Source organism: Trifolium pratense, linkage group LG3 (genome assembly GCF_020283565.1).
Source record: "Trifolium pratense cultivar HEN17-A07 linkage group LG3, ARS_RC_1.1, whole genome shotgun sequence".
NCBI lineage: Eukaryota > Viridiplantae > Streptophyta > Magnoliopsida > Fabales > Fabaceae > Trifolium > Trifolium pratense.
The window spans coordinates 49836982-49863101 of record NC_060061.1 but is presented as its reverse complement, the minus strand read 5'-3'; the positions used below and the strand labels follow the sequence as shown (position 1 = coordinate 49863101).

Below are 26120 nucleotides of genomic sequence, written 5' to 3'. Positions count from 1 at the left end.
CATAATTGATCATTGCAAACATAAATGAAGACCAAATGCACACTTCAAGTGAATCATCACACCAAATTTTATAATGGAACTTTCATGACCTATGACATTTATAGAAAGATTACTACTATTTGAGAATAGATAAGAGTGCTATGAGACATGAGAGTGCTATGGGACATGAGAGTGCTATTCAAAATATAGGTAGCAGAAACCATTGTATATTATGATGATAGAAGAATTTTGTGAAGGACATGATAGCAAGTCCCAAAATAGAATTCATCCTTCCTGTATTCTTCAATATAGGAGACTTTTCTAGGTCAATCTCATTATATCCAAATTCAATTTACAAAAACAACCACATAAATTATCATTATCATTACAATATGAAGGGAAAAAAAAAAGTTTCAATGCACAATAAGGATGCAAGAGTACATTATTTCTCTCTTCCTCTAAACAATAATTCAAAAATAATCACAGCTCCTTTTTTCCATTAATTTGGTTGATAACTTCAAGCTCCAAGTCCCTCTTTAGGCAATCATGTCGCATATAGATCTAAGGCCCCAAACCAAATTGATAATCTTCTATCATATCCTACAATCTAAAATTCCCTGCATAAAATTTGGAAATTCATCATATCTGAGATAAAAAGATAACTATATTGAATGTTACCAGCATGATTTATCATTGGTTTCAACTCCACAACCAAGTGCAACAATGTAAACATAGCTATATTGAACATAGTTTATCCATAGTCATGGAGAAAATCAAATGGATAATCAAATCAAGAATAACTAACACATCTGAAAAGCAAGCAATCAAGTAGAAAAAATAATCTTAAGTTTTCATGATCGGTATGAGAAGAATGAGGAATTATGTTTTCATGATCGGTATGAGAAGAATGAGAAAACAACTCACTCTAAATTAATATTTGATCATGTTCATAGTAACCAAATAGCAAGCCAAACCCGAAGTTAACTTCATGAAGCACACTTGAGAACTCTTTCATTCTTTTTTTACACCAGCCAAAGATTTAATTCTTTGAGTAGGTGAACCGATTAAGTATTGTATATTAAAGCATTCAAAATTATAAGAGAGCATGCCATATAGAAAATGAAGGGTTAGAAGAAGATAGTTTTGGCATAGGATATACGTTGGTGAATTATGGGCTGGCAAGGATGGTGAATTATGTAAGATGTGCAAAAGCATAATTGAATGCAATATATTCCTGCAAATTATGCATCCTTAGAATGCAATATATTCTGCATAATTCCCACATAGGAACTGATATTCGACAAAATTGTATCAGTATATGCCATATACTATTCCTAGGGAACTTCATTGTGTCTACTGTTGCTGTCATGCAAGGTCCTCACTACTGTTATGGAATGCAAGGTCTCATTACTATAGTGAGGACCTTGCATGACAGCAACAGTAAAGACATAAAGGGAGAGCACATACCGTTGGATCTTCCTCATAAGCAAGCTTATTCTATTTTGATTTCTTTTGTTGAACTTCTAATCATTCTGTCTGCATTCTCTTGAATACATCACAAGAAACACGGTTAAAGCATATAATAGTACCTCTTCCTCATAACTACTTTCATCATTCTTAAATTTCTTCAACTGAGCTTCCTTCTTTTGATGAACCTCTTCTAGCTTTTGCTTTTTTGCACTCACTGCCTGTACTTCTTCCTCAGCCTGCCTCTTGCCTATATCAAAGTCACAAAATCCAGTTGAAATATACAACATAAAAAATTCTAATTTTCATAAAATCAGCTGCACCAATCAACAACACCCTAGCTAAAATTAACATCAACATATAATACACGTGCCACTTAACTTCACAACTCAAACAACCAAATTTGAAAAGTCAATTGAAAAACCTTACACAAAGTAGGACTCCCAACATTTACCATGTTCATCTCATTTCATTCCAAAGAAAAAGGCAAAGAAGGGAAGAAAAAAAAAATAGACACATTAAGCACAACCTGCTGAAGTTGATTCTGCTGCAATTGCTCTTGCTGCTGAGATAACGATTGTTGTGACTGGGTCATCCTCATCTGTATGACACCGATTGAAGATTTAAAAATTCAATATTTCAAAATTGACATCCAAGTCATAATCTATTGCAATTGTATTATACAAAAAAGAAAAGAACAACATAAACATTTACCATCTTAGAACTAATGTATATGGCTAACTTATCACTATCACATACAGACAAAGTTTCCTATTTGCTCATGTTTAACACTGAAAGGGGCTTTCAGCATGAAACATTTCTGCTTTTCATATCGGCAAGTTAAGAGAAATTTCCTATTTGCTCATGTTCTAGGGATTATTGAAATGTCAAGGGAGTGATACCACTTTGATGCTCTTTTAAATTTTAGTTATTGATTTTTATATATCACTGACATCAATGATTTTGAGAGTCAAGAGCTAACGAATTGCATGTAAAGGATGAAAAATCCTAAAGATATTTCATATAATCATTTTTTAGAAAGATTATGAAATATATTCATACTCTTAGACAAAGGCTAGAGAAAGTATTGATTATGCTGAAAATATTGATGAATATGTCATAAAATGTATCATTGGAAATATTAGAGTCATCAGATATAGTTTGTTTTATTGTTGACACTGTTCTTGTAAATTAAAATGCACTTACATTTTTACTATGCATACATCAAGGGTGCTTATTGCTCTCACTCAAGCAACACGCCAAAAGTCTGCTAAATTTGATATCCTATTAATATTTGAAGAGCAAGTCTAACCTTAGGTGAACCTGATTGCATTTGGGAGGAAATGGTTCCATAGTTCCTTTTAGATTGACCATCCTTCACATTTAAGCTACCTCGGGGAAGACCAGAAAGTCTACGCGGATCCATATCACCATAATTAGAATTTCCAAGGCTGTTTTGTGCCTGAGCCTGCGCCAAGACCTGTTGTTGTGATGCTAACAGATATTGGTTTTGTGGTGTTAAATTAGGCTTCTGAACTTGTACACCCAAACCGGGTCTTAATTGATCAATTCCCTGTAAAAAAAGGGATAAGGATAGGTCATAATCTGCTCTAAAAAAGTTCAACAAACTTCAGAGAAACGGCGCTAATGAGAATAACATTCAACTCACAGTTAGAGGCCATCCCTTCAACGGAAGACTTGTAACTCCTTGATTTAATCCCGAAGGATAATTAAAGAAATAATCAAAAAAATAGATCCACCATAACTGATATTAAACACTAAATGTCAAAGCCATGCAGAGTATCTCTGCATGAGATATACACCAAAACTTATAATAAAGCCAACACTACTAATGTTGCTAGGAGTTTCCTTCATTTTTAAAGATGATGTTGGAAATTATAATTTTACACTTAGGAAAAAGGATTATCAAGAAAATCAACAGAAATAGTCTTTTATTTTCATCACAAAAAACATAATAGGCTGCATGAAACAGCACTCTGGCCCTCTAAACCACCACACACGTGCGCACAGAAAGGAAAAAGTTTTAATACAAAGACGGATCATAAAAAGCAGAAATTTGAAGTAAAAATGTGAAGGAGGGCACAGTAACAACACCTGCACTTCCTAACCCAGATTTTGATTGTAAAATTGCTTGTCGATAAACTGATGTATCCAAAGGCAAATTCTTTGGACCAGCGCCAATGTTAACATCTCCTTTGATGTCCTGGAAAATTAATTTATCAACTTTCTTATCATAGTAGTGGTGAAAATAGAGAAAGAATTCAAAATTATAGTTAAGAAAAACATGTGCAATATCTAAGTTAGGATATGGTTGAAGTAGTTACATTGGTTAAAGTAGACCGTGCTTGCAGTTGCTGCAATGCATTGGACATATTCCCTGAATTACCATGAACCAGCTGACTGAAACGGAAAATAACCCTAATTATTAGCAATTCGATCCATAGATCAAGTTAATAGTGATACTTTCTCGCACACGGTAACTACAATCTATAAAACTAAGCAAAGTTAGTTACCCTTGATGACTTGTTGCTGATTTGAGAAGAGCCATCCTATTCGCATCGATAAGATTTGGAGATGCTTCTGAATCCATTGAATGAGGGTGTTTCATTCGCTCTTCATACATTTTCATAGCCAACACACTTGCTGGTGGCTGCCCCAACATACCTTCAGAGTTAATGGCATTTAAGGAACCACCCAGTCCACTCAGTGCAGGATGATTAGGATCTCTTCTCTGTAACTGGACATTGCGTTGCTGCATTAGTTGCATTTGCTGCATTTGAAGTTGTTCTCTTTCCTTCGTTTGCTGGGTCTATCAACATGCAAATACATGCATAAGATCAAGTTTGCTACCAACCAATATATAGAACTAAAAGCAGCTCAGTGCACCAGGTTCCCACCAAGGGGGGTCCTCAAGAGGATAGATACACGTAGCCATACCCTAACAAAAATAAAATATATGTGTTACATAATAAGCTCACCTCAATGTAAGCGGTAGCAGCCTCAGAATGTTTCTCATTTGTTCTCGAGATGAATATATCCCAAAAGACAGACCACCACTCGAAAAGAAATCCTCCAGGTGCATCAATTGCTATCAAAAACAAAACTTACAAACTAAGTATATACTCAGTTGCGCCACTGCTTTCATCATATCATATAATTTAAACTTTTGAGCTATGATTTCAAATAAAAAAACGTTAAATAGAAATACGTGCAAGCTTAGAAGATAAATTAAATCAATTCTCTGCATCTTTACCTAAAAAAAACTCTCCTAATTCTTGACAAACACATGTTAACCTAATTCTTGATAACACATTAACACAACATAGTAAAGAATGATCAACAATCTTAATTCTTAGTTTCTTACCTACTGGATCCGTCGAAACTTTTGTTTCTTAGTTTCTTACCTACTGGCGTTCAACTTTCTTTTCAGAAAATAATCATGAATATAAACATCAAGCCTGAAGCATAACAGACAAACAGATGAACATCAACATAACATGATCCTCAAGACCAAAATCAAATAAACCAGAAACAAACACAAAAAAGAAAACAAATTCTAGAGTGTAAAAAATGCCAAGCATTTAGCAAGTCCACATACATTTTATCAGCTTCCCAATTACTTTGAGCTTGACCCAAAGTTGGCTTCATATTGACAAACCCAAATTCCTAACAGCTTGTGGTATTCTCTGCAAAGAAAAAAAAAACTTAGTTTTAGAACCCTTTATCAAACATGAAAATCAACCATACTTCTAAATTTGTCATTGTTCCGTCAATCAAACTTATTAAATTTGTCATCATTCATAATCAAGAAGATAATGAAATGATAAAACTTCTATTGTTTATAACTTAAGTAGAATGTATATTTAATCTAAATAACTATAACTCAAATTGATGGGATGAGGCTGCTATTTCTTTGCAAGAAGATGATGAACAAATCAGCAAGAAGGATACAGGAAAAATAGAAGAAAACCCAGCAAAGAAACAGAAAAACATAAATCAAACCTAAAATTGAGAACCCAAAAATTGAAACTGAGTTGCCTCTTTCATAGAGCCTGCAAAAAACAACACAGAAAACCAGTTAGAGAGATTAATATTCACAAATTGAGAAAGATGAAATCTAGAAAATGAATTTCGAGATACATCACCATCCACCATAAACCACCACATTTCACCACCACCTCCAATCTTCAATCATCCTAACCAACAAAAAAAAAAAGCAACAGAAAAAAAAAAGAAAATAAATGTATAGAAAGAAATATCGAACCAGAGGAAAGAAGGAGAAAGAAGCTCTGTCACCGCCGTCGTCAAACACCGCCGTGTTACCGCGAAACACCACCGGAACTCTCTATATCGGTCGGAACTCTCTGTCACCCGCCGGCAAATCTCTCACTCGGCCACTCCCTCATAGGTGGTGGTGGCGGTGGTTGTGATTGTGAAGGACAAGGACGAGATGGAGGGTGAGAGAAAGAGTTTGACAATCTTGAGGGTATAGCATTGGGGAATTGGTGGGATTCTTTCTTAACAGAGAGATGAAATCTGTGGGCTGAACCAAATCTGTGTCCTGATTCACTTGGTTTACTTGCTGTTATCTTGTGTTTAGTGGAGCTTTTCAATTGGTGCAAGGAAAGGCCCAACAGGATTGATGCAGGCTGAATCATTGCAACCATATAGAAGTTTCTAGTTGCCACCATGTGGTTTTCTAAGCATATAATAAGTGTCAATTAACTATTGGATAGAATATTAGGGTTACCAAAGGACAAGCAAATTAGGTTAGATGAAATGGAAACCTAGAGGTGGCAATATGTGATTGGTCAACATGGAAAAATGTAGGAGATTGATTGGGCAAGAAATTAGGGTTTGAAGAGGGGGCTTGCAAAACCACTGATCCTTTATTATATTAAGATGTTTTGGTAATCTTTATTTTGTTATGTTTTGTAATGTTAATAATATTCTATTGAAACCCTAGTTTTCTTATCTTTGTCTATTTTATATCTTTGTTGTTAAGTATTAGAACTTCACTGTCCTATGTCCACCTATTTCCCATTCTTTTGGCATATCTCGAAGAGCATTGTCACCGGTTGCGGTTTTTGTATCAACAACAACGGGTGACAATGTTCTTCGATATATGTCAAGAGAATGAGAAAAGGCAGGCGTAAGACAGCGGAGCTCTGATACCATGTTAACAACAAAGATACAAAGATAGACAAAGAGAAGGAGGCTAGTTTCAATAGAATATTATTAACATTACGTACAGAATATAATAACATAAGAATTACAAAAGAATTTATAATAGTACTTACTATAACATATAAAGCTTAATACTTAAAGTCTTATTATCTAACAGTAATGATAGAGAGTGGATGTAGAGAAAGAAACAAAGTAAAACCAATATAAATATGAGAAGCAGGGACTCAAAAATGGAGAAGTTGTTGGACAACTTATTGTTTTAGATCTCGTCTAGGCAACAATATTTTTAAAAATAATTCAATTCCCTGCATATTTATGTCCTTGAATATTTATGTTAAGAAATCAAAGATTTCACCTAATGATAATCACGACGAAGAGGAAGGTGGTATTCCTTTAAGCTCACGCAAAATAACGATTAGAAGAGAAGAGTTTGCAGTCTATAGATAGAGAGATTGAGGAGTGCTGCAAAGAGCTTGGAAATAAAAAGACACATATTAGTTATGTTAGAAGAACTAATGAAATCCACAACAAAATTCAGGGAAAAGTTGAAAAGAAGGAGAGTTATACACATTTGTTCCTCCTCCTTCCTTTCAACTTTGTCCTGCATTTTGTGTTGGATTTCTTTAATTCTTCTAACACAACTAATTTGTGTCTTTTTATTTCCAAGTTCTTTGAAGCACTCCTCAATCTCTCTATTTATAGACTACAAACTCTTCTCTTCTAATCGTCTCTATTTATAGATTAGAGACTCTTCTCTTCTAAGAATTTAGTTCAATTGAAGAAAATACAACAATTTGAAGTAAAAACTCAGAAAGAACCTAGTTATTGGAAAAATCGCACCACTATTCAATCGCATAGTAGGGGTGATCGTATCTGAACCAATCCAAAAGTAAAACCGTACATCAAACCAATCCAAACCGAAACCGCAAAAATCCGCATTTAGTTTAAACCGCACGGATGATTTTTCTTCTAAACCGCGCGGTTTGGTTTGGTTTGCGGTTTTCATTTTAGAAAACTGAACCAAAGCAAACCGCAATACTTAACTTATCTCTATCAACTATTAGCAATCAACCTATTATCTAGTCCAACTTAGCAAGCCCAACCCAAATTGAGTCAATTGAACAATAAGCCGTCAAAACATATCATTTAACACGATCGAGAACTATATTGTTGGTATTAAAAATAAGTTCTTATGTATATGCAATTTATGTATATGCATATTATATAATGTAAACAATAAAATAAATTAAAATTTCCTAATGTTATTTAATTTTTAACAAGTTGGTAATATCGTCATATTTTTTTATATAACGACACAAACTGAACAAACTCTAACCGCATTGGTTTGGTTTGGTTTGGATGACTTTTTAAAAATCAACCGAACTAAACCGAACCGCATGCAATTTTATCTTGCGGTTAGGATGACTTTTATGCTCAAAAACGAACCAAACTGCACCGCGAGCACCCCTACCACATAGTGGCGCGATTTGCAAGCATATATAATGACGTGATTTCTACGCATTTTTATTGTCTTAAGGAGACAACAATATTGTTTTAGGTCTCGTTAAGGCAACAATATTTTTACAAATAATTCAATTCCTTGCATATTTATGTTAAGAAATCAAAGATTTTACCTGATGATAATCACAACGAAGAGGAAGGTGGTGATATTCCTTTAAGCTAGGCAAAAGGCAGAAACAATTAGAAAAGAAGAGTCTGCAGTCTATAAATAAAGAGATTGATGAGGAGTGCTGCAAAGAGCTTGAAAATAAAAAGACACAAGTTAGTCATGTTAGAAGAACTAACGAAATCCACAACAAAATTTAGGGCAAAGTTGAAAAGAAGGAGAGTGATACACATTTGTTCCTCTTCCTTCCTTTCAACTTTGCCCTGCACTTTGGTGTGGATTTCGTTTGTTCTTCTAACATGACTAACTTGTGTCTTTTTATTTCCAAGTTCTTTGCAGCACTCCTCAATCTCTCTATTTATGGATTGGACTACAAACTCTTCTCTTCTAATCGTCTCTGCCTTTTGCCTAGGCTTAAAGGAATGTCATCTTCCTCTCATCGTTGTGATCATCATTCGGTGACAACTTCGATTTCTTAATAGAAATATTCAAAGAATTGTTGTTATCAAGTACCTTTTCTCATCGTCCAGTGATATATCAAATTCAAAATTCGAACCAAAACGTAAAACCGCACAATCAAGGACACAAAAGATGGCAAATAACTCGATGAACAAGTCAACTAGTTGGTTGCAACAATTAATTTAGTTAGTTAGAGTATAGTTTATATGCTACATGCTATGTACCTTATCTAATATACACCTACATTTGTGTATATATATTTGATGTACAAGCTTTATTCTTGAATGAATGATCGACATTCTTTTGCTTATTTCACGATTCATGATAAAAAAGTACATGTAATAAGATAAGTGTTATTCATGTAACAAATTAAATGTATCTTATATATGCAATAAGCTAAAAGTATCACAATCAAGATACAAATGAAAGTATCCTATACAATAAATGGACTTGGATCACATTAGTCGAACCTTAACTTATGGACTTAATCAATAGCTCATGTATCCTAACCCCAAACCACCAGATTCTTTTGGGTTTGTATTGTCAATTAATGTTGAGCTCGAGAGATTTTCTTAACTTTTTATGGAGTTTAATTTTTCTTCATAATTTTCTTAAGGTAAAAATAAACATATTTTTCATCGAGATTTTTCCACCCTAAAAAACATATTCAAAAGGCAATTAATTACATCAACCACCTCTTCCACTCTAGAGATGATTGCAAAAAATATGTAACTATTTCTCGCTCCCAAATCACTCAAAAACAACCATACGACAAATCTACATCAATTTCTTTTCATCCTACCCCGCTCACTTTGGACGCCGAGCTTGCAAACAAAGCATAAATGGAATCAGTCAACACTATAACCAAACCAAATCGATGATAAATTGTACATTAAAAATAGCGCTATCTAATCCAACCATTATTCAAACCCTAATTCATCGCAAGTTATGAGAATCTAATCTTTTCTATTGATTCCAACTTCGTTGGAAAATGAAGTGTGCTTTTCCAATCAATTTTTTTTTTTTTACACATAATCTAAAGTTTTATATTGAAGAAAACAGAAAAGTATTTTCATAATAATAATATTATTTTAAATATTGAAGTAAAATATGAACTGGTTAAAAACCAAAACCACAGAATTATAACTTTTTATAGTTCAAGAGAATTAGTTGGGGGAAGAACTTAGGACCACAAGAAAAAGAAAGTTTTGATCATATTGAACATGCTGCCACTTCTAAAGGACAGTTTTAAAACCTATTTTGCTGCAACCCCTGATGCTCCCTAATTTAATTTGATTCTTGGATCTTGTGCTATATTATTGTGTACAGAAAATTCAGAGTACTGTTTTTAAATTCAGTCCTCTACTTGTAATTTTATGTCTCTTCCTTTTCATTGTCAGAATAACCGTAAGTTTTAGGTAACATTTTTTCCCTTTTCACTTTTTTGTGGATAAATGCTTCCCCTTACCTTCACAGATGAAGATAAACTTCACTTATTGTCTCTCTCTATTCCACACATATTTTGTATATTTCGAGACACATATTTTTAGTTTCACACCTTGAAACTAAAATGACTTCAATTTATTTAGAGTATTTAAATGAGATGATACATGTCTCTTCTTTCGTGTTCAATTACAGTCTTGGGCATGCAACAGTATTAAAACTCTCGGAGAGAATTTGTCATTCATTTGAATCTCACAACACTCAAGAAATTAGTCTCTGTAATTGTGTGCCGAGGATAACCAGTTTAGGCCAAAAATAAAAATGGCTTCAACTTATGTTTATTTTTTACTAAGTATTGGTATTAAATATGAAGTATTCGCTGTTGTTTAGTGACTGCACAGATTTTTGTGATCAGGCAAAATACAGTCTCTCCCCTAAACCAATTCTAGAGGATCCAACTTCAAGTTCATATATAGGGGTTGATTGTTAGTTGCACTATCAAATGCATTTTTTTTTTCATTATCTTTATTTATTTTTATTTTGGTAATATTTTTTCATTATAATTTTTAATTCCTAATGGGTCATGTGCAGAACTTCACATGCAGTGGTCACCATGCATGAGAAAGACTAACTCTAAAAACAAAAGTCATTAATAAAAGAATTCCCAATATCAGGGCCGGTTTAATGGTAAGGCAACTCAAGCAAGAGTTTTAGGCATTTGAAAACAAAAAAAAAATATATAAAGGAAAAAATTTTTCTCAGTCATAAACTCATAATTCCACGGTAGGAAAATGGCCTTGGAAAAAAATATAAAGGCTTTTGAAAAACAATTTATAAAAATGAGAATATAACTTTGCAACTTCTCAAAAATTCAAGTAACTATAATCTTTAAATGTTAAATAAAACTTATTATGATAATTTAATAAATGATTTAGTTTCAAAAATAAAATGTATATAAAAATAAAATAATTTCAAAAAAATATTATTATTTTTAAGCAAAAAAGGTCTCACTAGTTCGCTTTAGGCCTCGTATAATGTTTGTGTCGACCCTGCCCAATATATTGCATTACTAGCTTTTGAACTCACAAAAATTTCACTGTGGATCCATATTTCTTGATTGTATATGTTGTAGTAACAATTACAAATCTTAACAACTATATTCTTAAACAAAAAATAATTATTATGTTTCATATGCATTTTAATATTATGGTTTTGCACAATTTTGATTATATTATGGTGTTTTGGTGGTGTATATATTTTTTCTTACTTTATCTTTATTTTATCGTTGAGTACTTCTGATACTCCTAATTTATTTTTAGACTTTTGTTTTTATATTTTTATATATATAATACTTATTTGCCATTAAAAAAAATATGCATGCATGATAAACCTACTTTGATAAACAAATCCATATATATTGATTATTTTTTCGATCTTGATCTAACATTTTTAAGCTTGTAAATGTGTGAAATTTCTGACCACAAAGAATTTGAAACTGTTAATACCGTATCACCAACAAGGAACAACAGCAACTTATGTATGAACAAAAGAAATTCTGCATGTACAACTTATGTAGCAATAAAAGAAATTCTGCATTTGGGAACAAGAACATGTTTATGACAAAACATGCAACAAACAATAAGATACATGCATATGTATTACCTTTGAAATAAAAAATTGTAGTATACTTGAGTTAGCTCTCTAAAAAATAACACATGTGTCAATGTCAGTCTATAGTTACAGTTCTTGTCCAATAAAAAATGACAAGAAAAATACTTTTGCATGTGGTTCTCTATTTAAAGCTGCATTGATATGAAAATTGAAAACCGAAACAATAATGAAATTGTACAACAGACAAACATACACACAAACGTTGACATATAGTAACTAGATGTTTAAATTTTCCTTACATATCAATCTCTTCATTCAGGTATATATAGTACATTTCATGTACTCAAGTATATATATCATGTGATAAACAAGTTAAGGGTTAATAGTAACAAGAGATTAATTAAAATGTTACAAATTTTATATATATTCAGCTATTAATTTTAATTTGCATCCTTTTAGTAGATTTTGAATTGCTCGCAAAAGGTTGTTGGATAGCTCAACTCGGTTTAAAGGAGTTAGACCTATTTTATCGGAAGTTTCCATGGATATTGATTTTTCTTAAAAAAATACATCGCACCATAATTTTCTCAAAAAAATACATCGCACCATAATTACAGTGTGATCTTCAATCACATCTACAGACAACATGTAAGAACATTAGATCATTTTAGTCATTGTAACAATCGCATCAATCTGTCTTTATCATGTCCATCAAAATGAATATAATTTCAGATAACCAAAGCCCTTATGTACTTTGTTTTAATAGGCAATGTATGAATTATTAAGAGTACAAGGGGTACTCAACCCTTACAACTCAAAAACAATCACCTTAGATACAATGAAAACAAGTTAAGGGATTGTTGCACAAATCAAGAAAAGCTACCTTAACATTGTTCTCTATTCGGTCTATAAACCAAAACCAAGCAATGTAAATAATTTGTTCTACTAAAGATGATACATTAACAAATTCTCCTCTAAAAATAAAGCCCTTATGTACTTAGATTTGAAGAAAATTTTGACGTTTTAAGTCTCACAACTTTGCATGTCAAGCACTTTAATGAAAATATGTGGAGAAAATTGAAACAGTTATATGATTGAGTAACGTAAAATTATTTAACGTTGAAATGTGCATCGCATCGATCAAGATTTATAAACTATTTATTGTCAAAATAAAATTCATAAACTACCATATAAATGGATCTTAATCCAATAAATATACAGCCAATGTACTATATATCAATTATTTTCCATTAAAAAAAAATGTAGGATCTAAGGATGATTTCTAGGACATTAAGGAACACATAAGATTTATAGGCAAAATTTATATAACTATATGCTATTGCTAGCTAGCTAGTACGTAGGAGAAGAAGCTTAAATTTGACTATATAAGAGCTACGCTTTTGCTATAGTCATTAACCTCAAATTAAGGTTGTAGAATGATAAATGTATAAGAGATGAAGAAAGAGAGTACTAATTCAACCCTATATATGATTATTTCATTAGGAGTACATAGCTAGTTATAGCACGTGAGTTTATAGAAGTGTACTTAACCGGTTTGAATTTATCAAAAATAATGCTAACTTCTTCAAAGTCATATTTTGTACATTCAGTTTTTCTTTTTGAAGTACTAATAAACCAAAATAGATCAAAGAAAGTAGAGGTATCTAGTCTAAAAATAGTCAAATATATATATATATAAAAAAAAAAAAAATTGACTCACTTTTACTGAAAATTAAGGGCAAAGGGAGTATCTATTTTTTTTTTTATTTCTTTAAAAGAAGAGGTAGGTACTTGAAATTAACTATATATACCTTACTATATTGAATAAACAAACACAATTTCTTGACATAAAATTAAAATAACTTATAATGGAGTAATTCATATATATATGATTACAAGAAAATGAAGATTATTATTCTAACTTACCAACAAAGGTTTGTCAAATGATACAAATAAAACTTAAATCATAAAGGTTTGTCTTCAAGACGTAGCTCAAGTAATTGAGCCGAAATGCTTGAAGGAGTTTCGGAAGGAGGAATTAGATTCAAACCGTGATAACTAACATAAAATACTAACAACTAACAATTGTGTATAAAAAAACAATATCACAATGATTCAAACACAAAATATAGCATTGCCATGCTTACTAACATACATGCCTCGTACTAAATTGTAGTCTACAACCACAATTTCGTTCACAATATAAAGGATTTTGAAGTCTCTGCAACCACAATTGTATCAACTTCGCAATGCCACCGTGTATGCAACCACAATATAGATAAATATAGGCATGTATTCACTCACCTTGACTATGAAGAATATATAACCATGGACCACACCAAGTACTTGTTGACTGCTCACATCATAGCCATTGTTGTATAGAATCAACGACGATCTTCAAGAACGATCACGGCTACCCTTATTATCCGGTTGGTCACCGTTGTTATTGTTATCGGAATCTAGAAGTCTAGAGCTAAATGGTAATGGAAAAGGTCTAATTGGAGGTGAATTGAATGAGTGATGAAAAGATGGAATGAGAGGATGAGGCATAGCTTGAGAAGAAGTACTTGAGTTTATGAACTGAAAATGATTGAATTGTACTCTTGGATCATTTTCAATTGAATTGTTCATAAAAGGATTCAAAAGTGATGATGATGATGATGGTGGTGTAGTAGAAGATGAAGGACCAAAAAATAATTGTGAATTTGGTAAAGAAAATGGAAATTGCAAAGCATTATTTCCACTACTTTGATTAGGATCTACTTGTTGATGAGATTGGAACATTCCATGACTAGTTCCAAATTGAGATAAAGACAAATTAGAAGCTTCCGAATGGTAGTTGTTATATGATGGCATAGCATTGTTTAGAAAATTAGAGTGAGTCTCCATAGGAAAAAGCTTTTGAGTTGAAACTTGATGAAAATTATTGTAACTAGCTTCTCCACCTTGATTTTCTTCATCATTAGTTTTAATCCACTTACCTTTATCACCAAAGTACTCTCTTTCAACTTCTTTACCTTTATTATTAATCCTTGAATCCATGTCCCAAAATTTTGACCTTGCCATAAGATTTTGAATTCCAACAAATGTGGAATTAGGATCATATAAATTAGGACCAAGAGAAAGTTCATGAGATAAGACATTACTTGATTGATCATGAAAAGGAAGTAGGGTTTGTGGATGAAGATGATGAAATTGTGAAAAGCTTTGAGGAAATTGAAGTGGTGGTAATTTATCAATGTCACATTTTGTTGCTTCAAGTAACCAATCAATTACTTTACTTGGTTGTCCTAAACCAAGTTTATCTTGAAGATCATATAATTGAATAGCTGTTGGAACTGAAAGCCTAATCCTTCTATCTCTTAATCCTCTTATTGTGCAAACTTTGCTATGCCTATCTTTGCCTCCAAATGTTCTTGATACTCTCACAATTCTTGGATTTCTTAAACTTGATGTTGACCATTGTCTTGAAGTACTTGAAGGTGTCTTGGAAATTTTTTCAATATTTGTCATATTATTTTCATCTCCTTGTTTTTCTTGATAATTACCATCTCTTGAACTTGACATCATCTTGAATATTTTATCAAATCATTTTCTCTTTCAATTATACTTTGCTCCTCAATCCCAATTTATGGTACTAACTAGCTGCAAGTATATATATGACAAACATATTAATAATAATAATAATAATAATAATAATAATAATAATAATAATAATAATAATAATAATAATAATAATAATACACTATCTTAGTTTATAGAATTTTGTATTAATTATAATAAACTAAGAAATAATACAAAAAATATTGCACCCTTGACTATAAATATTAATTTACATTTTTCAAAGTTATTTGTTAATAAAAGAAAGAGACTAATTAAAAAATTACAGAGGAAAAAGTAAGGTTCTTGTATTCTACATCTAATATAAATAATTATATTTGGCTGCTCAAAAAAATAAAATAAAAAACTAATCTCCAAGATATGGAAGTTCTCTTTAATGAAATCAGTTTTTTTTTCCTCCAAAATTGAAGAAAATTAAAAACAATTCCTTTTATCTTTTGATAATTATTGAAACCAAGTTGAAGAAAGAAAAAAAGGATTTTTTTGACATGAGAAGATTGAGAAGCATATAAGGATGAACAAGAAAAACTTACTTGTTAGAGAAAATTCAGGAAGCTATTTGTTTATTCTTCCACCATAGCTTATAGCTAGAAAGAGAAGAAAGAGTTGAGCTGCAGCAAAGTAGTGGAAATAGAAATAACCTAAAATGAAAGTTTTTCCCAAATGAGCACTAAAATGTTTATTATTTGAGAAGATGCTGTTTCTAAGTCTTAGATTTCAACCTTTTCCTTTAAAGGAATAATAAATGGTGTGAGACTTTTGGTAAAGAAGTGATGTTGGAATTTTTTACAACATGTAAATATGTAAAATATTAATAATAAATAATTTAATAAAAGTTTATATTGTTATTTAATCAGGTGGCATCTTTGTAAAGTGACACATCAACCATACTGCTAGTTATAAGTAACTTCCTCGATATTTTTTCATTCTATATTTGTGCTGAACACAATCACAGATTTAATCATTAACTTTTATGAATTTCTAGTAATATTCAATTGTATTTTGAAAGGCACAACAGACACCAAGATTCAACATAATTAAGTACTTGACTAGGAACAGAAACTGCTGGCTCAAAGGGAGAAAGATAAAAAAATGAGAAGGGAATTTTTTTTACCTTTAAGTCCATTTTACTAGTAGAAAATATTGTTTAAAACATCAAATATGATTATATATTAATATAAAATGAAAAACATGTACAAAAGGCACTTGCCCTACTAGAGTAAGAATAATAATTATTATTATCACTATTAGCATTTCATTTATTATATCCTAAAATACCTATCAAATTACCCGTGCCCGTAAGCTTAACTCAGTTGATAGGAATATCGTATTATATATAGAGGAGTCAGAGTTCGAACCTCAGATATTTCACTTATTCATCTTTAAAGTGAAATTTTGAGCCACTAAACTACATGACCAAAAAAATACCTATCAAATTATCTAAATAGAATAATATATATGATCAAACTTCTATGTTAAATAACTTTGCATTGGAGTCTCTTCATCGAAGAATCGGTTGTGAGACATATTTAATAGCTCTTTTCTTCCAATCAAATTTTCTTCATATAAATGTTAAAGAAATAACCCTAATCACACTTGCTTAAGAAATTCAAATCTTTTATCACTTGAATTATTGTTTGTAAATTATGAAATTATTTTTTATAAATGGATGTGTTTAATATAGACTTCTTAAAAATTGTCCAAAGATGGACCTAATAAAAATTGAAGAATAAAAATAACATCTTATTAAATCTTTGCACAACTCCATATTAGACCAAGCTAGCTATATTTTGATTAGCTTTATATAGTTAGATTTTTACCAACTATCAAGTTACAAAAGAGACTTAAAATGAGATGTTGTGGAAGAAATAGGACTTGTTATTAAGTCATAATAATTAAAAATAATATGTGGTGTACGCTATTTGGGTGAGATCAGTTGGATTAGCTAGATATGATAGCTAGCTGCGCCATAGGTGAGGGACCAATTACTTAGGTTCTTAAAAGCATCACTCAAATTATAGAAAAAGGGACCACAGGCAGATGGCAGTAAGATTTTTGCACAGCACAAGTTGAACATTTTTGTAACAAATAAATTAAATTTGGTTAATTAAATTAGTAATTGTAGTAATTACTTTATCAAGAAAAATATGCTTTCTTCAACCACTATTATGCATATGCTAATTGATCAAGGTGTTATAGTTAATGGTCCAATTACTTTGATTAGCTAGTTCCATTTTTTCCCAAGTATAAGCATATAGGTGTTGTATGTAACAAGGCAAACAAGAAAAACCCTAATAGACTACTTTTTGTTGCCATATATTCACAAGCTCAATTAGAGTGTTAGATTATTATTGTTTTTTAAATTTATTAAATAATTAATAAATTTGGTTAATAAATGAATATGGTCTATAATTTAGACCCTATTCATTAATTATTCAAAGAATATAAAAAATAAATAATTTTTTTTATATTTGAAATTAGAGGGAGTAGTAAAAACTTCATTATAGATTCAAACTATCCAAAAATAATGAATTTTTTGGTAGAGATTTTTTTTTTTTTGAATGGCAGTAGAGATTCTCTTCTATTAGAAATAGAGTCCGATTAAATTGGCTTATTTTTAAGTATATGCAAATAAATAAATTTTTATGTATTATTATAAGTTTTTTAAGATAGTTTATAAAAAACATCTTATAAGATATATACAACTTTTGTTAATAAAAACTTATTATTAACATTAAAGTTTATTTATTTGCATAGACTATTTTCATAAACTAAAAAATAAATCAAATTCAAACAGACCCTATGAGACTCAAAGACATAAATATAGTATTAGTCTCTTTTTTGTTAGACTCAAATCTGATGATATTGATGGAATATTTCGCAAGTGCACGAAAACCACGTAGTAATAAAAATATCGATCCACAGGAATTGTGTGATCAAACTAGTCGAATTGTGTTCATAGACATTTCACAGAAAATACACATAAATTGGGGGTATATTGAGTAATGAATTGCTGGAAAACGTGCTTTGATATAAAGGAAAAGCGAGGTAGAATCATCGGAATCATCTAGTCTATAGCTAAACCACATGCAATCTACTATGTCGTAGGAATTTACTCAAGTGTTCACAACTAGATCGACAAATTAGTGAATCGCAATCTCTTGTCAAAATCCACTCTATTCGTTGTCGATACTCCCCCGATCTCTCGGGCGGAAGCTACCTACAACGAATGATATTAACGCGCGTCAATCGTTCGCTACACTCTATGCCTCAATCTCTCGACCGGAGACACTCGAATGCTCAATACAATTCAGTTCAGAAATTAAATCAATACTCTCGCACGTGACTTAACTCGAAATCATTATAACACTAATGAAGGATTATAAAGCATTAAAAACAGAATTGTATTGGATGAACACTATAAAAAGAGTGAATTCTTACAACATTTGCAGATTACATTCAGTTGAACTACATCCTAAACTATCCTAGATTCTACCTTCAAAGGAGTTTAGCTCCTCATCGTGCTTCGTTCGCTTCCTCGCTTCATCGCCATGGCTTGTGAATCCATGATCTCGACGTGCTTGGAGCTATCCTCTGGAGTCTTGAATCGCGATCTGGAAGTTTCAAAACCAGAATGTAGATCAATTTTCCAGAATTTTCCAACCCCCGAAAACAGAATTATGCAGAAAATATATATACAGAAGGCAACCACGCCGCGCGCCAGATCTACCACGCCGCGCGTGGTTGCAAATCCATCAACTACGCCGCGCGTAGTAACAGAATCACGCGGCGCGTGATCAAGTCAGAGAGCAATCTTCATCTTCATCAAGGCTTCACGCGGCGCGTGGTAAGGCCTCACGCGGCGCGTGATCAGAGTCACAATCTTGGCTCTCTGTGAGCTCCATCACGCGGCGCGTGATGGGCTACGCCCCCAGCGTAGTGAAAATCATTCAAATCCTGCAGTTTTTCCTGTTTTCTTGCAAAACAAGTAATCAAGCTAATGGTTAGATTTCTCTTATATTTATCGCTAAAAACCTACTAAAATGTATCTAATGTTGCTAAAATAGGCATGGATTAGAGAGTGTGATGATTTGTCATCACAACCCCAAACTTAAACCTTTCCTTGTCCTCAAGGAAACAACTTTTACCTCAAGCTTTCGTGTCAAGACCTTGGCATTTTCCTTAAAATCACTCGAATCATACATACGTGAGACTCACCTGATGATCAATGATCCACCTGCAAACAATGCTCAATTGCACAACCGTTACCGCAAGACATTTTCAAGTAGTTCACACTTTTCGACCAAAGCTCTATGATTTCATCACACTACTCACATGCACTCTTCAGTTTGGGTAATTCACTCAAATCAACACATCAATGCAAGTCAACAATAATTTTGCAAGTAGTCTAAGAATTCATTCGGTTCACTTTGTGCACACACATTAGAGGTCTTTTAGGGTTATAACGTGGCTTGGCTAGGGTGGATGGTGACATTTTGGATAGGTAGTAGAAAAACTTGGAGTTAGATCCCCCTATTAGTCAAAGAAAATTTTCATAAACCAAACCCTTATTCTTTTGAAACATAGTGGACTAGAGAACATTTTCAAACCATCAAACAAAGTTTTGCAATTCTTTTGAATTCAAGGCTATCACTTCTTTTAGTACTTCTTTTTTTTACATTCATCTCTTTTTTTCATTCTCCTTTTTTTTTTTTTTTTTCTTACTTTTCTTTCTTCATAATGACTAAAGCCTTGCAACTTTTGAAATTTTTCAAATCAAAACTTTTTGTAAGTTCTCTAGTACCCTCACCCCAAACTTTATTTGTTGCTAATTCCAAAGAGCAACCCCAAACTTAGTAGTGAGCAATGCGCATCAACCACTAATTAGGTGCCTAACCTCCAAGAAAGTCATTCCTTTTTTTCATCAAAAATTTCTAAAGGTTGTGCAAAAATAACATATTCTTTTTCAGCTCAAATTGGTTAAGCAAAGGATAATTATATGTAAGGGTGGATAGAAAGGCTCAAAGGTACCAAGAAACATGCCTCGTGTGTGCTACAAAAGTACCAATCAAATACAAAGACGACAAGCAAAATCGAGAGACAATACATGAGTGGATATCACACATAGAAGAAAAAGGAGTGTTTGGCTCAATACCTCTCGGTTGGGTCGAATCAAAGAACCGGTCAAAAAGTGTGCGTTCCCTTCCTTTGCCTCTTGATCACATGAGTGCAACAAGCTATTGCACTGCAGGTTTCACATATCACACACGGAGAAAATCATGCAATTGATACTCAAGTAACTAGAAGGAACATGCCAAATTATTGAAACAAACTCTAAAAGTAAAAATCATTCCACAATCAAACAAGACAAAGTTCAAATTCAAAGTTATAATAGTACAATCCAGCCAAATCCAAGCAACATCAAATTATTATTCATAAAGTAGCATAAGAGTGAAAGGGAAGAAAGGACCGTAAACTCATGGATTAGAGAGTGTGATGATTTGTCATCAGATATGTTAAAAAAAAAAAGTTAATCTCAATGTTCTTTTTAGTTCCCAACCATATATTATTGCTAGATCCCTAGAGGTTCACGAATATCTCCATTTTACAAATAAGCTCTTTTTTAATTATTTCTTTTTAGAAAAAAAAAGAGAGAAACAATGCATTTTCCCTTAACAAATTCTTTATTTCGTGGGTCTTAGATGAAGTGGTAATCCAGTGAAATACTCACATATAATTGTGAGACATATCCCGGGTTCGAACCCCGGTCACGACGTTCGGCCTAACAATTTCGGAATTTTGCCAATTGAGCTAACACTTATGGGACAAATTGAAGCACTCGAGATGAATAAGTGGAATGTCCCGGGTTCGAACCCGAACTCCTGCACATATAGTATGATGTCCCTACCAACTGAGTTAAGTTAATGAGACTGATTTTTTATATTGGTTAACAGTGTTAAATGCATGGTTTTTCAATCTAAATATATTGTAATTTGTTTTTAAAATAAAAATATGTTTAAAAAGAAAATTTAAGTTAACAGAAAATGCTATGCAAAATAGGAAATTTTAAAGGAGAAGAAACATTGGATGTGCTGGGGAGTTATAAAGGGTAAGGGAAATGCAAAGTTTTCCCTTCAAAACTAAGCAACCGTGACTAAGAAAATAGGAATCTCCACCAAAATAATTGAGAAAAGTTCATCAGTACTACTACACTTGCAGTTGTTCTGGTCATCGAAAGCTGAACCTACTTTATAAGTTTTTTGAACTTCAAAATGCAATGAATTCCAACCCTATGCTAGCACTTTTATTTTATTTTTTTGAAAAGTAAGCAAGCAATATTATTGCATTAACATTAATTTTTAAATGGCAAAAATATATTAGATAAGAGGCATAAAAAAATAATAAAATCCTGATTAAACTTGAGTTCATCCTGCAAAACAGAAAGAACTGAATTTGTGTATTGAAAAAGGTTGTCAATTAGTAATATTGATTTTCCTTTTAAAGAAACAAAATGATTATGAATTGGACGTGTTTGTGTTTGTCTGTTACTTTGTTACTGAAAAAGTGATCAACTTAATCATAAGGGAAACTAGTAGTAAGGTTTGGTTAATGGAGAAACTAGTTACTATAGTGAAAGTATGCAAGCAGTAAGGTTTTGTGTTTCTTAAATAAGTGCCCATGAGTTGTGTATATGATAACTAAAAAAATAGATCATACCTACTATTTATTTTAAGAGTGAAATTTTGACTACTAAACTTGTTTTTTGAATGGCAAATAATTTATATATAAATAGTAGAGAAATAGTACACCGAAAAGAGTTCATAAGAGGGAGTACAAAAAGTACTAAGACCCTAAAGAAAATAAAAATACAATGAATTCGTAGATAAAAAAACTCATAAGGCATCCTCGAACTAGACCGAGAGCCATCAATCCCCAAAACACATCAAATGGTTAGAAATAGACGAAAACAAGAAAAGATTACAAAAAGCAAGCTCATATCTCACCAAAACCACCGTCAGGCCCCAATCTCACCACCACGCATAACTCTAACAGTTTCAACACAAAATATTTTGACTACTAAACTACTTGTAAAAAAAAATATTATTATATATTTAAATACGAATAATTCTTCGGCGATCACAAAGATTTAGTCATTTGATCACAAGAACAAAAAGAAAAATTGAAGGAATAAAATAATTCAATCTCACACAGTGTAGGTACTACATAATTAAATCTCACATTAGCCCCATCAAATTAAAGAACAAACAATTTAACTTTATATATTTTTTCATATTTAAGAGTTGGGCAGGCTTAAAATTCCTTTTTTTTTTTAACGACAAATATATTATTATTAAAATCGATTTCTGCACAAGACGAACAGAGATCAACAAAAACGTAACTACAAAACAAAAACGCCGTATATAAACTTAAAATCACATGTTAGTTTGAATTATGTTAGAATGTACTTCTGGTACCTCTTAATTTTTTAACCTAACTCTTGTACTTGCTCTATGTTTTTTATATATTTACCATTAAAAAAATCACAGTTGGTTATCTGCAGGGCTGTCCGGCTATTTGAATGCACCGTTCGAATATTAAAAATGAGCCTATTGCAAAAAAAAAAATCGTTCTTTATTTATATTGTAAATAACATAAAAAAAAATATATACAAAATTATCATAATCAATGATTAAAATAACTAGAACTAAAATCATGCAAAAAATAGTCATCGTAGAGATTTGAACTAAAAACCTTACGCTACAAAATATTATGTTACCACTAATTTATTAATCCACATTTGATATTTTTATGAACATTAAAAATATATAACTATTATTATATGGTCTCAAAATTTTGATGTCCATTACCGCCGCACACCCGGCAAATGGGTCTGAAGTTCTCAATTTTAATCGAAATAGAATTTTAATTCTCCAATTTTATCTGCAGATAAAGTGATAATCACCGCAGATAAGACTTCAATCTAATAGTATCAGCAATATCAATGGAGGTAGGACTTATGAAGTTGGTACCTTCAATTTTAAATATAAATCATCATCTCTATAAACAAGTTTCACCTTTTTTTTCCACAATCCAATTTAAAACTTATTTCTATGACTTGTTATATTCATCAACAACTTGGAATTACATTTAATGATCGATGTGTCATCATCACTTTCAACCTACTTTGTTTTATTCATAGAAATGGAAACAATTTCTTAACCAAAAAAATCCAAATAATACATATACCATTTTCATTTTAATTACTATATCATTTTTTAATGCACAAATCTTTGGCTCTCCAATCAAAATTTAATAATATAAAAAACATTAAATAATAAATTAAAATTAAAAGCATTTTGTAAGTCCTATATATATGAACGTAGTACTCAAAAGTACTTAGATGAGATGATACATATCTATCTTCTAGCTTAATTAAATTTATAAGTTCGATATTTAGCTTAATCATACAGCAGCATTAAAACTTTTAAGAAGAGTTTTCGCCCATTTAGGTGATATGTACAAGACTCGAGAGATTAGTCGCACATAATAGCAAGTTGTGCACATGGTTTAAAAAAAAGTATATATATGAACTTGTGGTCCAAACAAAATTTTCATTCTTAATATATATATATATGTAAAGTTATTATTATTATTATTATTATTATTATTATTATTATTATTATTATTATTATTATTATATGTTGTATGAATACGGCCACATGGGTATTTGTCAAAAAATGGTACCAATGTTTAGTTCTAATGGTTTGCTATTTATAAATATTTTCAAGAGAGGAAAAAACTAGAGAGAAATTATGTTTGATGTACTATAATGTTGGTACTTTTTTTCATGAACGATGCAAACTGAAAACGCCATATCAATGTATCATCATCACCACTGTCTTCTGAGTAGTGAGTAACTCTCTTAATGAATGAATGAATATATATTCTATCAACATCAACACTGTGAGCTATCAGCCATATATCACAACATATTGACCCATTTATTAAATGTGTGGGCTGTCATATAATTATATGAGAGGTTGTGTGTGTTCAGCAAATTAACATATTCAAATTGTCGGCTGAAAAAATATGGTGTGTGTGTATATATACAAACACACATACATACATGTATATGGTATATATGAAAATTAATTTCATATGATTAAGGATACTTCTTTTATGATTACAAAGAGAATACAAAAGAGTAAGAATATTCAAAAAGAGGACGACCAACTAAACAAGAAGAAAAAGTAGAAGAAAAAAGCACAACCTAAAATAAGATAAAAAAAAATGTGATGCTTACGCTACCTCTTGATAATTTAGAGGATATTTACCCCATAATCAGTAAGAACAATCTACAAATTTTCAAGAGATAGTATAGAAAAAAACAAAAATAAAACTACAAAGGTACAAACTACAATCGAGCGATGAGGTTGTGTGTGGACTATTGTCAGTTGAAAGGTCGGAGCATGAGTATTTTTTAAGATCAATTTGAAGTCAGGATGGTTATAATTAATTGATCATCAAATCAGAATGAAGGCAAGTGATATTCATAAGACCGCTTTAATTTCTCAGTATATTCAGTGTAACTTCTTAGTACGTATATTTTGTTCGTCATATAGTGGCCGAGATCATCCCTTAATGTTGAGAAAGTGGAAACTATATGACGGACAAGTATACATACTTGAGGTGATATATGCGTAATGGGTTCTATCAAGGGAATAATTCATATGATAAAAGAGATCACCCTTAGTTTAGAATGTCCGTGTGCGGGTTGCCCGTTGATTATCTTGAGAGGCCGAGAGGCGGGGATGCATATAAACCTATAAATATAGATAGACCACTATTGCTTTTCTTCGCAAGTCCTTGTGCAATAACAATGCAACAGGATGTAGTGAGAATTGGATTTCCTTCGATTACAACAAGATGTTTCACTCGTCTCATCTTAAATCAATGGTTGAGATCGTTTTAATTAAAAATACGCAACTTTTAATATAAATCATTCGGTTGACGGTGGAAATCGAAAACTGCGAGTAAATGGTGGCATATAATATGGATCATGATCATCTGCACTTAAAATTTGATGCATTAATGCCGTCATAAATTGTAGTCGTTGGATCATAATCACACACAGTCCAAATTTTAACTTCAACATTTTCTATTTTAAAAAATGAAAAACTATATTAAAATCTAAACAACCCAATTTCAATCCAACAATTACAGTTGTCTTTTTTTTTTTGACAAACGATTATAGTTGTCTTTTGTACGTGTCATCCTTACGCAGATATCATGCTAATTTTCTCTGTACGATTATAGTTGTCTTAAATGCTTGAATATGTAAAAAAAAAAAATTGACTACTACTATATCCCCTATCACACACAACACAATCCTTCTCAATCATCTTAAGCGTGAAATGTAGTCAATTTTTTTTCTCAGAAAGTGAAGGAAAATTGGGATGAGAGCCAATTAGACATGATTCTACAAAAAGAACAATATCTTGAAAATTTAGAAAGAACAAAAATGAATATGTGGTCCTATCTAATGGCATGCAATTGGAAAAAGAATAAGCAAAGTTAATGTACAGTATGGATGAAGTTATTAAACTTTATAGGCTGTAGTGCTACACCTTATCTCAATTTTCTAATGTCGTCATATACTTTAAAATGAAAATTGATCAATCACATTTATATTCCTTTCAATATG

General features: G+C 31.6%; 2 protein-coding genes and 1 non-coding gene across 3 annotated transcripts; all 3 read right to left on the bottom strand.

Moving 5' to 3' along the window:
* Nucleotides 1-252: 252 nt before the first annotated feature.
* On the bottom strand, nucleotides 253-5977 carry LOC123917507 (transcriptional corepressor LEUNIG_HOMOLOG-like). The gene is given in 14 exon segments (XM_045969250.1): nucleotides 253-596; nucleotides 1447-1696; nucleotides 1976-2047; nucleotides 2759-3019; nucleotides 3116-3165; nucleotides 3562-3670; nucleotides 3792-3867; nucleotides 3981-4276; nucleotides 4446-4555; nucleotides 4832-4861; nucleotides 4864-4925; nucleotides 5066-5151; nucleotides 5470-5519; nucleotides 5613-5977. Coding segments are annotated over 11 exon segments (1152 nt in total). The 5' UTR covers nucleotides 5116-5151; nucleotides 5470-5519; nucleotides 5613-5977; the 3' UTR covers nucleotides 253-596; nucleotides 1447-1660.
* Nucleotides 5978-13614: 7637 nt separating this feature from the next.
* LOC123917506 (transcription factor TCP5-like) lies at nucleotides 13615-16145 on the bottom strand. Its single transcript, XM_045969249.1, has 2 exons — nucleotides 15949-16145; nucleotides 13615-15439 (listed from the first exon to the last, which is right to left on the bottom strand). Exon 2 carries the CDS (start codon nucleotides 15362-15364, stop codon nucleotides 14192-14194), a length of 1173 nt encoding a protein of 390 aa, XP_045825205.1. The 5' UTR covers nucleotides 15365-15439; nucleotides 15949-16145; the 3' UTR covers nucleotides 13615-14191.
* A 9510-nt stretch (nucleotides 16146-25655) lies between these two features.
* LOC123919174 lies at nucleotides 25656-25759 on the bottom strand. Its single transcript, XR_006813087.1, has one exon. It is a non-coding gene; the product is annotated as a U6 spliceosomal RNA (small nuclear RNA).
* Between the last annotated feature and the right edge of the window lie 361 nt (nucleotides 25760-26120).

What these genes read in the sequence shown, in the direction of transcription:
- LOC123917506 (XM_045969249.1), bottom strand. Translation starts at nt 15,364, where the DNA reads ATGATGTCAAGTTCAAGAGATGGTAATTATCAAGAAAAACAAGGAGAT.